The sequence below is a fragment of the Phyllobates terribilis genome, unplaced genomic scaffold (genome assembly GCF_046119375.1).
Source record: "Phyllobates terribilis strain yellow unplaced genomic scaffold, ASM4611937v1 Scaffold_3__8_contigs__length_932513732, whole genome shotgun sequence".
In the NCBI taxonomy this organism is placed as follows: Eukaryota; Metazoa; Chordata; class Amphibia; order Anura; family Dendrobatidae; genus Phyllobates; species Phyllobates terribilis.
This window is the reverse complement of record NW_027362763.1, coordinates 46,967,149-46,981,943: the sequence shown is the minus strand read 5'-3', so window position 1 is coordinate 46,981,943 and position 14,795 is coordinate 46,967,149. Positions and strand designations below refer to the sequence as shown.

General features: G+C 43.3%; 1 protein-coding gene across 1 annotated transcript in view; it reads left to right on the top strand.

Annotated features, from left to right (window-relative positions):
• Positions 1-937, top strand: part of LOC141258432 (angiopoietin-2-like) — a 73,625-nt gene extending 72,688 nt beyond the window's left edge. The window contains exon 6 of the mRNA XM_073673432.1: positions 794-937. Within this exon, the coding sequence (XP_073529533.1) occupies positions 794-937 (144 nt within the window). The remainder of the gene's footprint in view (positions 1-793) is intronic.
• The last annotated feature ends 13,858 nt before the right edge of the window (positions 938-14,795 follow it).

Genomic DNA, 14,795 nt, shown 5'->3' with positions numbered 1-14,795 from the left:
AGTACTTGCTAGCGAACGGGGCCTGGTCAGTCCTTGAGCAGATGGGATCTCCCCTGGCCAGGCGGAGTTGTAGGCCTCCCAAACTGACTGTACTCTTCTGGCTACCTTGCTAGAAGCGGATATAAGTAGCCCACGTCCCTGAGTGTACTGTGTGGTGCTCACCCGTATGGCCCGTGACTCGGGGCCTTCTATTGGCTTCCGCTCCACGATGGCGGTGCTGGTCCCACACGTGTGACCATGCCTTCGGGTTTCTGGGCCTGAGGACCTGAAATCCCCTGCCGGTCGGCTTCTGCTGCTGGGTAAGAGTTAGTCCCCACAGCCTCGGACGCCGGGTCCGGTAAGAAAGCTTCTCAGTCAGGGCGAGCTCTGCAGCTGCCAGCCCCTGACTCGTAGTAGTATTGCTCCCACTGAGCTCCAGCTGTTTCTTCCTATGACTGTCTCTTGTCTCTACTCTCCTTGACTCTTAACCCTGCTTCAGCCCCGGGTTTATATAGGGGAAGTTCTTCCCCTCCCAAGACTGGGCAGGAGGTGTGGCATGCACAGGATCCCTGACCAAAGGACCTCCCACCTGCTCTCAGACGTAATATCTCTATCACTGTGGCAACCAGACCCCTGGGGTGTCACACATGCAAGTTCAGCCAAGCTCAGCATTTTGTGTATGGGGTTGGTTTTGGGGAAAAGGGCTGGGGGGATAAGTGTTGGCCAAATGAGCGTAACTGAAAATTGAAGTAAAGTCATTCACACATAATATGTTTTTTCATGTTTGTTTTTGTACAAAATTGTCCTGTATAAGGGAGGAAAGTACGTCAAAGGTCGTGAGATGATGGGACCAGATGGCATCGTGTGGTACAGCTGGAAGAACACAGACTACTACTCACTAAAGAAAGTCTCCATGATGATCCGGCCTGGATCGTTTCACCTCAATACATCACCGTGAATCTTCAGCAATCTCTTGTAGTTCTGCTCTGCAGATTGTACAAGTTTTCGGATTTGTTTTTGGAAACTTTTGATTTTGTGATTTTTTTCCCAGGGGTGAGGGATTTTGTAGAAACTGGTTACTAACCTTCGCATTTGTTCCCCTGATGAAGCCGACACAGCGGTGAAACTTGCGGCTCCCACATGGTGTTAGAGGAACTTTTCATACATAAGTAACGAGCGTTCTTTTATCCACATAGGTTCTGAGCTAAAAGTTTATGTTTTCTTAATTATCGCTTTCACATTTATTTTGCATTTTTACAATACATGGGTTTTCTGAATATAATTGTCACGGGTTTATCGCAACAGAGAGGGGTTTCTGCTAGCAGCGCAGGGGTTACTCTGTTCAGTTGAGAGTCTCTGGAGCTTCCTTGCTTTCATAGTCTCAGCTTTTCAGCATTGGTCATTCCCCTCTGCTATATACTATCACCTTTGGCAATCTTGGATTGCCAGTGTTAGTTTTATACTGCCTGGTTCTGGAGTTGGATGTGTTTGTTGTTTGAGGAGGCAGTTGGAGTGTTGTTATAAAGACTGTTGCTTGGTGATTTGTCTGTGTGAATATCCTCATCCTCCCCTATTTGCTTTTTCCTTCCTTTTATTTCCCGGTGTTCCACTCTGTTGTCTGTGAGTGTGATTGGTATTTTCATTTATCCCTCTATGTCTTCCCTTGTTGGTCTGGTTTGTGTGATCTCATCCCGGACCTCTTTAATCAGATTGTAGGAGCCAAATGGTTTTCTAAACTGGATCTCAGAGGGGCATATAATCTCATTTGCGTTAAGCTGAGGGATGAGTGGAAGACAGCCTTCAATACACCTGAGGGACACTATAAAAACCTTATGATGCCATTTGGGTTGACTAATGCTCCCGCCGTCTTTCAGCACTTTCTCAATGACATTTTTAGTCACCTGGCAGGTAGATTTGTTTTGATCTATCTTGAAGACATATTGATTTATTCACCTGACCTCGAGTCACATCGGGTATATGTCAGAGAGGTCTTAGAGATACTCAGAGAAAGTAAATTATTTGTTCTACCAGAAAAAATATATGTTCTCGATTCAGGAGACCTGGGTTATTTCTTATCGTCCACCAGTTTTCATATGAATTCGGCAAAAGTTCCGGTGGTACTGGATTCGGATGGACCTAAGGACTTAAAGTAGTTACAAAGTTTTTTGGGTTTTGCCAACTACTACCGTAAGTTCATCAAAAACTTTTTGGTAGTGGCCACACCTCTGCCTGAAATTACCAGGAAAGGGACAGACTTTTCAAAATGGTCCAGTCCTTGAAGAAGTGTTTTGCATCTGTGCCAATTCTCATACAGCCTGGCGTAACTCAGGCGTTTATTGTAGAAGTTGACGTGTCTTAAGTAGGGGTGGGGACTGTATTGTCACAGGGTGCATCTCCTAGTAAATGACGTCAGTGTGCATATTTTTTCTAACAAACATGGTAACATGGAACTGTTGGCAATTAAGTGTTTTTTTAAAGAGTGGCGGCATTTTCTGGAGGGGACAGTTCATCCAGTCATGGTAATCACTGATCATAAAAATCTTTTATATTTAGAATCTGCTAAGTGTCTGACACCTAGACAGGCGAGATGGTCATTGCTCTTCACCAGATTCAACTTTTTTGTGACGTATAGGCTGGGGAATAAGGACATTAAAGCGGGTGCCTTATCTCGTTGTTTTCCTGGGGGTGGAGATAATTGTGAACCGGTTCCTATATCACAGAAAGGGGTAGTTATTGATTCTATAGGTTCTGATCTTGAGAAGGAGGTTGTTTAAGCTCAGGGGGACGCCCCTGCTGCCTGTCCATTGGGTAAACTGTTCGTACCTCTGAATGTCCGTCTTAAAGTTATAAGTGAACATCATGATTCGGTCTCGGCCGGACACCCTGGTAGTAAAGCCACCACAGATCTCCTTACCTGGCATTTTTTGTGGTCTGGGGTGCATCAGGATGTTTGAGAGTATGTAGCTGTCTGTAGTGTCTGTGTGCGTTCTAAGACCCCTCATACTTGTCCGTCTGGGTCTATCCAACCACTGGCGATTCCCAGTAGACCTTGGACTCATTTATCAGTAGATTTCATTACTGATTTACCAAGTTCAGCAGGTAATACAGTTATTTTGGTGGTGGTGGTGGACAGGTTGAGCAAGATGTCTCATTTTATTGCGCAATCCGCTTTACCCAACTCCAATACCTTGGCGCAAATTTTCATCCAAGAAATCGTGAAATTACATGGGATTCCTACCAATATTGTTTCTGAAAGGGGGTGCAATTTGTTTGCAATTTTTGGAAAGCGTTTTGCACTCGTTTGGGGATCCATCTGTTGCTTTCCTCAGCCTTTCATCCACAGACTAATGAGCAAACTGAACGTGTTAACCAGAATCTTGAGTCTTATCTTATGTGTTTTGTGTCTGAGAATCAGGAGGATTGGGTTACTTACCTCTAGCTAAATTCACGGAGAATTTGGGTTTCATCCTTAGTTCTGCTCTTTTAATAGGAATCGTTCTTCAGAAGTAACTAGAGAGGAACGTTTTTCATCATCTATTACATCTGTGTGGCAAGGGGTTCTTAATAATTTGAAGAAGATGAGCTCCAAATATAAGAGTGTGGCTGATCGAAGACGTTTGGTTGATCCGGACCTGTGTGTTGGTGATTTGGTGTGGTTGTCCTCAAGGAACATTAAGTTGAAGGTTCCCTCTTGGAAACTGGGTCCCAGGTTCATCATTTTTTATAAGATTGTGGCCGTCATCAATCCTGTAGCATTCCATCTTGCTTTGCCACCTACTTTTAGGATTTATAATGTGTTTCACCGATCTCTACTCAAAAAATACATTGCATCCTCTGAACCATCACCACCTCCATTTCCGGTCATTGTTGATGGGAACTTGGAATTTCAGATAGCTAAAATTGTTGATTCTCTCTTGGTTCATCGGTCTCTTCAGTATCTGATACACTGGAAGGGTTACGGTCCTGAAGAGAGAATGTGGGTACCAGCATCTGATGTCCATGCGGTCAGGTTGATCCGGTCTTTTCACAAGGCACACCCTGATAAACGTGGCCCTGAGGTTCCGGAGGTCCCTCTCAGAAGGCGGGGTACTGTCACAGGTTTACCGCGAGAGAGAGGGGTCAGAAGACCGCAGTGTCTGATTTCCCGCACTCCTGCACTGATTAGAAGCACTTCACCCTTATATTAAACAGGTGCAGGTTTCTGCTAGCACTCTAGGGACTAATCTGTTCAGTTAAGAGCTTCTAAGCTTTCCTGCTTTGATGGTCTCAGCTGTTCAGTGTTGGTCATTCCCCTCTGTTTTATATACTCATCTCTGGCAATCAGGGATTGCCAGTGTTAGTTTTGTACTGCCTGGTTCTGGAGTTGGAGGTGTTTGTTGTTTGAGGAGGCATTTGGCGTGTTGTTCTAAAGACTGTTGCTTGGTGATTTATCTGTGTGCATATCCTCATCCTCTTCTATTTGGTTTTTCCTTCCCTTTACTTCCCGATGTTCCACTCTGTTGTTTGTGAGAGCATATTTGTATGATTGGTATTTATCCCTGTACGTCTTCCCTTGTTAGTCTGGTTTGTGTATTCTTATACACAACTACTTCCCACTTCCTTGGGTGGGGGAGGGAACAGATAAGGGCTGATTTAGGAGCTCATCAAGCTATGTGGCCCCGGCGTCTTCATTATTAGATGTACTCCAGGGATCAGGTATGGCTAGGGTGCCCCTAGCTTTAGGGATAGGGAAGGAGCTCTTAGCTTCAGGATATCAAACAACAGTGTCATGACAATAAGTTTCTACAACCTATCAAATAATAAAGAATTGTTACTCACCCTTCGCTGTTCCAGTTTCACCTCTCTACGGTTGCTCCAAACTTTGTTGACAAGCTGCAGCGGTGACGTCACAAATAATGTGACTGTGACCACTGCAGACAATTACTGAGCTCAGTGTTTGCTCATATGTGTGTTTTAGTTTTGACATCTACGCTGCAGGCAATCAGTGATCTCAGTGTGCACTTGTGTGTGTGTGTTTCAGTTTGGACATCACCGCTGCAGCCGATAGGCTGAAGAAACTCTCAGAAAACCCCATTAATTTTGTTTTCATGCAATAAAGTGACTTTGATGACGTTCAGGAGGTGTTGCCTTTTTCCTGAATTTCCGGATAATTGCTACACCCTGTAAATTTGAACAGCTTGCGATTTGATAGTCTATGGTCAGCCAAAAAAGAATTCCCAGCACCATTTGACACAACGCTGAACAGTCACAGAAAAAGCTAATGGCGTCAGCCGCGTCAGTATAATGCCCTATAACACCACATGATCTAGGACAGCCAATCAAGGGCACTATCACAGTGAGTATAAAGGATGGGGGTCAGCCCTGCAGTGCCAATTTATGATTTTATACCACATACTGTAGATAGGAGGTCAGAGCACATCTCAGTATAGTAGTTATATTCTTGTACATAGGGGCAGTATTATAGTAGTTATATTCTTGTACATAGGAGCAGTATTATAGTAGTTATATTCTTGTACATAGAGGCAGTATTATAGTAGTTATATTCTTGTACATAGGAGCAGTATTATAGTAGTTATATTCTTGTACATAGGGAGCAGTATTATAGTAGTTATATTCCTGTACATAGGAGCAGTATTATAGTAGTTATATTCTTATACATAGGGGGCAGTATTATAGTAGTTATATTCTTATACATAGGGGGCAGTATTATAGTAGTTATATTCTTGTACATAGGGGCAGTATTATAGTAGTTATATTCTTGTACATAGGAGCAGTATTATAGTAGTTATATTCTTGTCCATAGGGAGCAGTATTATAGTAGTTATATTCCTGTACATAGGAGCAGTATTATAGTAGTTATATTCTTGTATATAGGGGGCAGTATTATAGTGGTTATATTCTTGTACATAGGGGGCAGTATTATAGTAGTTATATTCTTGTACATAGGAGCAGTATTATAGTAGTTATATTCTTGTATATAGGGGGCAGTATTATAGTAGTTATATTCTTGTATATAGGGGGCAGTATTATAGTAGTTATATTCTTGTACATAGGGGGCAGTATTATAGTAGTTATATTCCTGTACATAGGAGCAGTATTATAGTAGTTATATTCTTGTATATAGGGGGCAGTATTATAGTAGTTATATTCTTGTATATAGGGGGCAGTATTATAGTAGTTATATTCTTGTATATAGGGAGCAGTATTATAGTAGTTATATTCTTGTACATAGGAGCAGTATTATAGTAGTTATAATCTTGTACATAGGGGGCAGTATTATAGTAGTTATATTCTTGTACATAGGGGGCAGTATTATAGTAGTTATATTCTTGTACATAGGAGCAGTATTATAGTAGTTATATTCTTGTATATAGGGGGCAGTATTATAGTAGTTATATTCTTGTATATAGGGGGCAGTATTATAGTAGTTATATTCTTGTACATAGGGGGCAGTATTATAGTAGTTATATTCCTGTACATAGGAGCAGTATTATAGTAGTTATATTCTTGTATATAGGGGGCAGTATTATAGTAGTTATATTCTTGTATATAGGGGGCAGTATTATAGTAGTTATATTCTTGTACATAGGGGGCAGTATTATAGTAGTTATATTCTTGTACATAGGAGCAGTATTATAGTAGTTATATTCTTGTACATAGGGGGCAGTATTATAGTAGTTATATTCTTGTACGTAGGAGGCAGTATTATAGTATTTATATTCTTGTACATAGGAGCAGTATTATAGTAGTTATAGTCTTGTACATAGGGGCAGTATTATAGTAGTTCTATTCTTGTCCATAGGAGAGGATAGACGTGAGCTTGTGAGCTCTCAGCAGGGCGGAGGCATCGTTACTGACCCAGGTGGAGGGGAGGGGAGCTGGGCTGATGATCCAGGGAAAGCCCCTGGTCTGGAGTCCGGCCTGCAGCATGCACCTGATGGTAATGGAAAGCTGGAGATGGTGGCTGGTGAGTCTTCTAAACCTGCTTGTTATGTTGGAGGATTAAATGCTAAAGTTACAAGGCAAAGTATATTTAAGCTGGAATTGCAAATCAGCAAACTAAAAGAAGAAATTAAGAAAGAGACTGATCGTAAGGTAAAGCTGATGAAGTGCGAGTGTCTGGATGATGGCAGCCGAGAGCTGCTGATCAGGAAAGAAAAACTGGAGAAAGGTTTAATCTCTGTGCCCAGAAAGGAGACTTGGGCTAAAGAGAAAAAAAAAGAATCCAGAGCCCAGACTGTGAGCAGAAAACGCTTTATTGGGAATGAGGACATTAAATATAAAACTGTGTACAGCATTGTGGAGCAAGGAAGCCCAGTGAGAAGTGCAGCGCTGATATCAGGGGCACAATGTGAGGGGTCCGAGACACCAGAAAGTGCTGCAGAGGAAAGTGTGCCAGCAAACGAGGGGTTAACTGCAGTGACCTCTGTATGCAGCAATGAAGTGAGCTCAGCTGCTGAGAGTGAGAAAGAAAGTGCACCCTGTACTGATACTGTGATTGAGACCCCCCTCAGCGCTGTGAGTGAGACCCCGCTCACTGGTGCTAGTGAATGTCTGTCTGCAACAGATAATACAAATATTATAATGGACTCTGAACCATCCATGTCAGTGAATGGAGACAATACTGTGCAGCAATCAGTGGTGATGGACTCTATGTCATGTGTGTCAGCGGATGGAGACCACACTGCAGTGGTAATGGACTCTGAACCCTCCATGTCAGTGACTGGAGATAATACTGTGCAGCAATCAGTGGTAATGGACTCTATGTCATGTATGTCAGCGGATGGAGACCACACTGCAGTGGTAATGGACTCTCAACCCTCCATGTCAGTGAATGGAGACAATACTGTGCAACCATCAGTAGTAGATCTGGGTGTTGTTGCAGCACAGTCAGGTGTCAGTAATCATGGAGCTAGGGAGAGCTCCAGCACTAATCCTCCAGCAGCGGTGGAGATCTCCAGCACTGATCCACCTGCGGCTGGTGAAAGCTCCGGCACTGACCCATCTGCGGCTGGTGAAAGCTCCGGCACTGACCCATCTGCTGACCATCACTTCAGGAGACTGTTCTCTAATGTCACCAGACCAGTGAACCCCCCGCCTCAGAGGAGAAACGCAGTCAGGATAAAATACACAGGACCAGAGGAGAACATCCCATCCAGAATTTACATTGGGAAAGTTCTCCTAAAAGACTTCATGAAGTTCAATGCGTCTGAGGTCTACGCTCTGATCCATATCCCATCCAGCAGGATCTATGACATCAGCTTTAAGCTCCAGTGCGATCTGGATTTGTTCTGGAACATCTATAATGACACCAGAGAAGATGAGATCTGGGATGACCTCCATTGTATCCAGCTGTCTAAGCCGCAGGAGATGACGGCCACTGTCCTGTTCCAGTCTGAGGTGGTGGCGGTGGCGGATCTGCAGCACTGGCTGAACCGGCAGTGCATAGTGAGAAGTCATCCTGACAAGATCTATGATGAGGAGCAGATATGGAATGGAGGATATACACTGAAAATCCAGCTGATACAAGAGAGCGGTGTGACCAGACATCTGCCGCACTCCTACCTGGGCTCAGAGAGGGGGATCTGCTACTACCCTGGTCAGCCACGTCTGTGCCATAGATGTGGGGGCCGGCATCTCGCCATAAACTGCTCTCGTATCACATGCTCATTATGTGGACAGTCAGGTCATACAAAGGACAACTGCACAGGACCCGTCATCTGTAATCTGTGCTCAGAACCAGGGCATACGTTCCAGGATTGCCGGCATGCAGAACACAATAAATATAATGGCCAGACCTCCTCAGAAGTTATTCAGGAAGATGTCACCAGAGGTTCTGATGTCCCAGAAGCTGGTATGGATGAGGACAGAAGTCACAGTATCAGTGAACCTGCTCCAGAGTCTGAGGTACTAACGGATGCTGCACTACTAGGACCACCAGCCACTGAAGAACCACCTAAAGGCCCACCAGCCACTAAAGAAAGACCTAAACCGCCATCAGCCAATATAATAAGACCTAAGCTTCGATCAGCCACTAAAGTAGGGCCTAAAATGCCAGTTGTTAAAGAGAGGCCTAAGGTGTCCAGAAAGCCTGCAACCAAACCATCCAAACATCAGCCCAGTACATCTGTGGAAGCAGTTAGTCCGCCTGCACTGTCCAGTGTGGATGAGGAAGGCTTTGTGACCGTAAAAAGAAAAAATGCATCTGTGGATCCCACCAGAAAAGTCACAACAGTACAGAAAACCTCTGAGCCTCCAGTGCTGGTGATAAGTCCTGGACGTTACAATGTGCTGGGAGAAGACCAAGATGAAGAGGCATAAATGGAGCAAAGTCCTCCATGCGTCCTCGAAAACGTCTCTGATGAGGGGGATCCTGACCCTCCCGTGTCCACAAAGAGATGGGGCACTACAGGTGACAGCAGTGGAAGGAGGAAGAAGACTAAAAAGTCTAAGTGATCAGGATGCGGCTGAGAATAAACTCCATTAATGTGAACAGTGTGAGGACTGCGAGCCGGCGGCAGGCGATTTACCAGCGTTTGTCTGACGAGAGATCTGACGTCTTCTTCTTGCAGGAGACATATTTGAAGAGCAATGCTCATGTGTATGCAGCCAAGAGAGACTGGAGACTTGGGCCGTCATACTGGTCCTTCGGTCTGGAGAGAAATGACGGTGTGGGGGTCCTCTTTAATACCATGAATGTCCAGGTGGACAGAATCCTGGAGATCTGTCCGGGTCGCTGTCTGATGCTGGACTTTACATTGGACTCCATCCATTATAGAGCCATAAACATTTATGCTCCGCAGACCAGGAAAGAGCGGAGGGAACTATTTGACCACATGAAACCATATTGCTTTACATCTAAAGTATTTATATTGTGTGGGGACTTTAATAATGTGTCCTGTAATGTGGACAGATCCAGCAGTCATAAGCAACTAAGATATGATGAGACGTTCCTTAATAATATAGTCCAGCAGGCCCACCTAGTAGACCCCTATGGGTCTCATCATACCAGTAAGACGTACACTTACCATAAGGGTGGTAATGCCAGTAGGATAGACCGGGTGTATGTAAAGAGGGAGGTGAGATGCTCTCAGTACAGGATCAGCCCCCTGGAGTATTCGGACCATTGTATGGTGAGTGTGACGCTGGATCTGGCCCAAGCTGTGGTCTGTGGAAAGGGGTACTGGAAGGTGAACAGCTCTGTGGTCCAAGATCCTCGGTTCAGAGAGGCCTTCACCACATTCTATAATGAACGTAGGACCACCCAGTGTATGTGTGATGACACAGCTGAGTGGTGGGAGATCATGAAGAGTGACATCAAGCAGTTTATTATACGAGCAGCCAGGAGACGTAGTAATATGGATTATATGAGATACACAGCCCTGAGACTGCACCTCAGCCGGCTATACAGCAGGATGAATGGTGGTGAGGAGGTGGACGGACGGAGCGTCAGCCATATAAAGCAGCGGATGAGGGTGCTGCAGTACGATCGCCTCAAGTCTCTCAAGGCGGAGGGACAGTTTGATAGTTGGGGCGTCCATAACCCAGATCCCTTTATTGCCTGTAAGAACAGGGTTAGTAAGAAGCTGATCACTGGCTTGTTAGATGAGAATGGGGTGGAGCAGTCAGAGCCGGAGAAAGTCCACAGGATCATTGGGGATTATTATAGAGATCTGTATAAAGGGGCTCATATTAATAAGGATGACATTAAAGCTTATCTGAAGGGGGTGTCCCTACCAACGTTAGACCTAGTGCAGGCAGATAGTATGGCCGATCCCATAACTGAGGATGAGGTGAAGAGGAGCATTGACTCCTTAAAGGCCAACAAGAGCCCAGGACTGGACGGCCTGACCAGCGAGTTTTACAAAGAGTTCAGGGACTTGTTGGCTCCGGACCTGGTGCAGGTCTATAATGATTGCCTCTCTGCAGGGAAGCTCCTACAGTCCCAGTATAGATCTGTTCTGGTTCTCTTAGCAAAGAAGGGAAATCTAAAAGATGTAAAGAACTGGCGTCCACTGTCTTTGCTAAACACTGACTATAAAATCCTGGCCAAGATCTTGTATTATCGGCTGAGTGAGGAGGCGGGTGAGCTGATCATCGCCAACCAGACGTGTGGTGTGAAGGGTCGGACGATAGAGGACTCATTGCTGCTGGTGAGAGAAGCTGTGACGTACATTAAGCAGCACAATGTGGGGGCGTATATTGTGGGCTTAGACCAGAGTAAAGCCTTTGATAGAGTCCATCATGACTACCTGTACCAGGTGTTGTTACACTATGGCCTCCCGGTGCGGTTTGTGCAGTGGCTGCAGGTTGTGTATAAGGAGGCTGTAAGCCTGCCGCTGATTAATGGTCACTTGGCTGAGCCCTTCAGGATCATGTCAGGGGTGAGGCAGGGCTGTCCTCTCAGCCCATTGTTGTATGTCTTTAGTCTGGATCCTTTCCTCAGAAAAGTGCAGGATCATAGAGGTTTCACAGGGCTGAGGTGTTGCCTGCAGAGTACAGTGGAGGATGTAAAGTTCTGCGCCTATGCGGATGACGTGTCGGCGGTGGTGTCTTCTAGAGAAGACTGTACGGCTCTACAGCAGGAGATGACAGCCTTCTCCAATGTGTCTAACTCCTCTGTGAACATGGAGAAGAGCGAGGCGTTGTGGTTGGGGGGTGACAGTGATGTCTTCTCTGTGCCCTTCAGAACAGTTCAGGGTCAGATAAAGATTTTGGGAGTAGTGTTTGGAGCTGTAGATGATGGGAAGGTGAACTGGGAGGAGAAGCTGGTGGTGTGTGAGCAGAAGGTGCAGAGCTGGAGACACTGGAAGCTGACGTATCTGGAGAAGGTCCGCCTGCTGAAGACCTTCCTGCTCCCGCTCTTCCTCTATATCAGTGTGGTGTTCCCTGTGCCCGATGTGTTACTCCCCAGACTTACCAATGTCTTCTTTCACTTCTTGTGGGGTAACAGAGTGAATGTGGTCAGGAGAAACATTGTCTATCTCCCCCATAAGGAGGGTGGTCTCTCCATGCCCTGTCCTGAGCTCTTCTTTAATCTCATGTTTCTTATGAAGAATTTCTCTTTTTGTAAGAATTCAGAGAAGACGCCATGGTCTTGTTTGTTTAAGAGCCAGATCCAGCAGTTTGTGTCCGTGTGGTCGGTAGGGGACCCCATCAAGAGAATCTCAGGACGACTAAAGAATAATGTTTCTTGGTATGGTGTCCATGTAATAAGTAAGGTCATTAGATGGAGGATCCTGTATGAGGACGTCAGGCAGCTCAGTAGGAAGGAGTTGTATAAGAACGTGCTGTCATCTCACTTTAGTGTCCATGTTCAATTGAGGGGCGCCCCAAGTCTAGATGTAAAACAGGCTGCAAAAAACGTACTAGATCCCAGAGTTCCCCCTCATATGAGAGATGTGGCGTGTCTGGGGCTCCATGGTAAGATGTACGTCAGAGACAACCTAAAGTGCAGGAATGTATCAGACAGATCCTGTCCTAGAGAAGAGTGCCCCCATATACAGGAGACTATGGAGCATCTGCTGCTAGAGTGTCCCCGTATACAGGAGACTATGGAGCATCTGCTTCTAGAGTGTCCCTTCAGTATGCAGGTATGGGAGTGTGTGTCCTTGTCCCTAAAGTTACCGCACCTGGTGGGACAGTCGTATGGTCAGCTGCTGTACGGAGACTTCCAGCCTGAGCTCAGGGCGTATAACCGAAGCTCACTATATGTAATAAATGTGGTGACCATCTATCATCTGTGGTGTGCACGGTGCTGCCTGCTCATCAATAAGGAGGTCCTGTCCTGTGATAGTGTCAGGTATAAGATCCTGGAAAGTCTCAAGTCAGTGTATAAGAAGGACATAAAGATTAACTCAGGTAATGTGAACTGGAGGAACTTTCATGTGGCGGGATTTATCAATGTTTTCTAATATTATTGTGTCAGTGATGTAACAACACAGTATTTATTTTCTTTAATATTTATTATTTTGTGATTTTAATGTAATTATTCTGTAATATTTGGTTGTCAGTTTTAAATAAAAAGATCATTATAGTAGTTATATTCTTGTACATAGGGGCAGTATTATAGTAGTTATATTCTTGTACATAGGAGCAGTATTATAGTAGTTATATTCTTGTACATAGGGAGCAGTATTATAGTAGTTATATTCCTGTACATAGCAGTATTATAGTAGTTATATTCTTGTATGTAGGGGGCAGTATTATAGTAGTTATATTCTTGTACGTAGGAGGCAGTATTATAGTAGTTATATTCTTGTACGTAGGAGGCAGTATTATAGTAGTTATATTCTTGTACATAGGGGGCAGTATTATAGTAGTAATATTCTTGTACATAGGGAGCAGTATTATAGTAGTTATATTCTTGTACATAGCAGTATTATAGTGGTTATATTCTTGTACATAGCAGCAGTATTATAGTAGTTATATTCTTGTACATAGAGGCAGTATTATAGTAGTTATATTCTTGTACATAGGAGCAGTATTATAGTAGTTATATTCTTGTACATAGGGGGCAGTATTATAGTAGTTATATTCTTGTACATAGGGGGCAGTATTATAGTAGTTATATTCTTGTACATAGGGGGCAGTATTATAGTAGTTATATTCTTGTACATAGGGGCAGTATTATAGTAGTTATATTCTTGTACATAGGGGGCAGTATTATAGTAGTTATATTCTTGTACATAGGGGCAGTATTATAGTAGTTATATTCTTGTACATAGGAGGAGTATTATAGTAGTTATATTCTTGTACATAGGGGCAGTATTATAGTAGTTATATTCTTGTACATAGGGGCAGTATTATAGTAGATATATTCTTGTACATAGGAGCAGTATTATAGTAGTTATATTCTTGTACATAGGGGGCAGTATTATAGTAGTTATATTCTTGTACGTAGGAGCAGTATTATAGTAGTTATATTCTTGTACATAGGGAGCAGTATTATAGTAGTTATATTCCTGTACATAGGAGCAGTATTATAGTAGTTATATTCTTGTATATAGGGGGCAGTATTATAGTAGTTATATTCTTGTACGTAGGGGGCAGTATTATAGTAGTTATATTCTTGTACATAGGGGGCAGTATTATAGTAGTAATATTCTTGTACATAGGGAGCAGTATTATAGTAGTTATATTCTTGTACATAGCAGTATTATAGTGGTTATATTCTTGTACATAGGAGCAGTGTTATAGTAGTTATATTCTTGTACATAGAGGCAGTATTATAGTAGTTATATTCTTGTACATAGGAGCAGTATTATAGTAGTTATATTCTTGTACATAGGGGGCAGTATTATAGTAGTTATATTCTTGTACATAGGGGGCAGTATTATAGTAGTTATATTCTTGTACATAGGGGCAGTATTATAGTAGTTATATTCTTGTACGTAGGAGCAGTATTATAGTAGTTATAGTCTTGTACATAGGAGCAGTATTATAGTAGTTATATTCTTGTACATAGGAGCAGTATTATAGTAGTTATATTCTTGTACATAGGGAGCAGTATTATAGTAGTTATATTCTTGTACATAGGGGCAGTATTATAGTAGTTATATTCTTGTACATAGGAGCAGTATAATAGCAGTTATATTCTTGTACATAGGGGGGCAGTATTATAGTAGTTATATTCTTGTACATAGGGGGCAGTATTATAGTAGTAATATTCTTGTACATAGGGAGCAGTATTATAGTAGTTATATTCTTGTACATAGCAGTATTATAGTGGTTATATTCTTGTACATAGGAGCAGTGTTATAGTAGTTATATTCTTGTACATAGAGGCAGTATTATAGTAGTTATATTCTTGTACA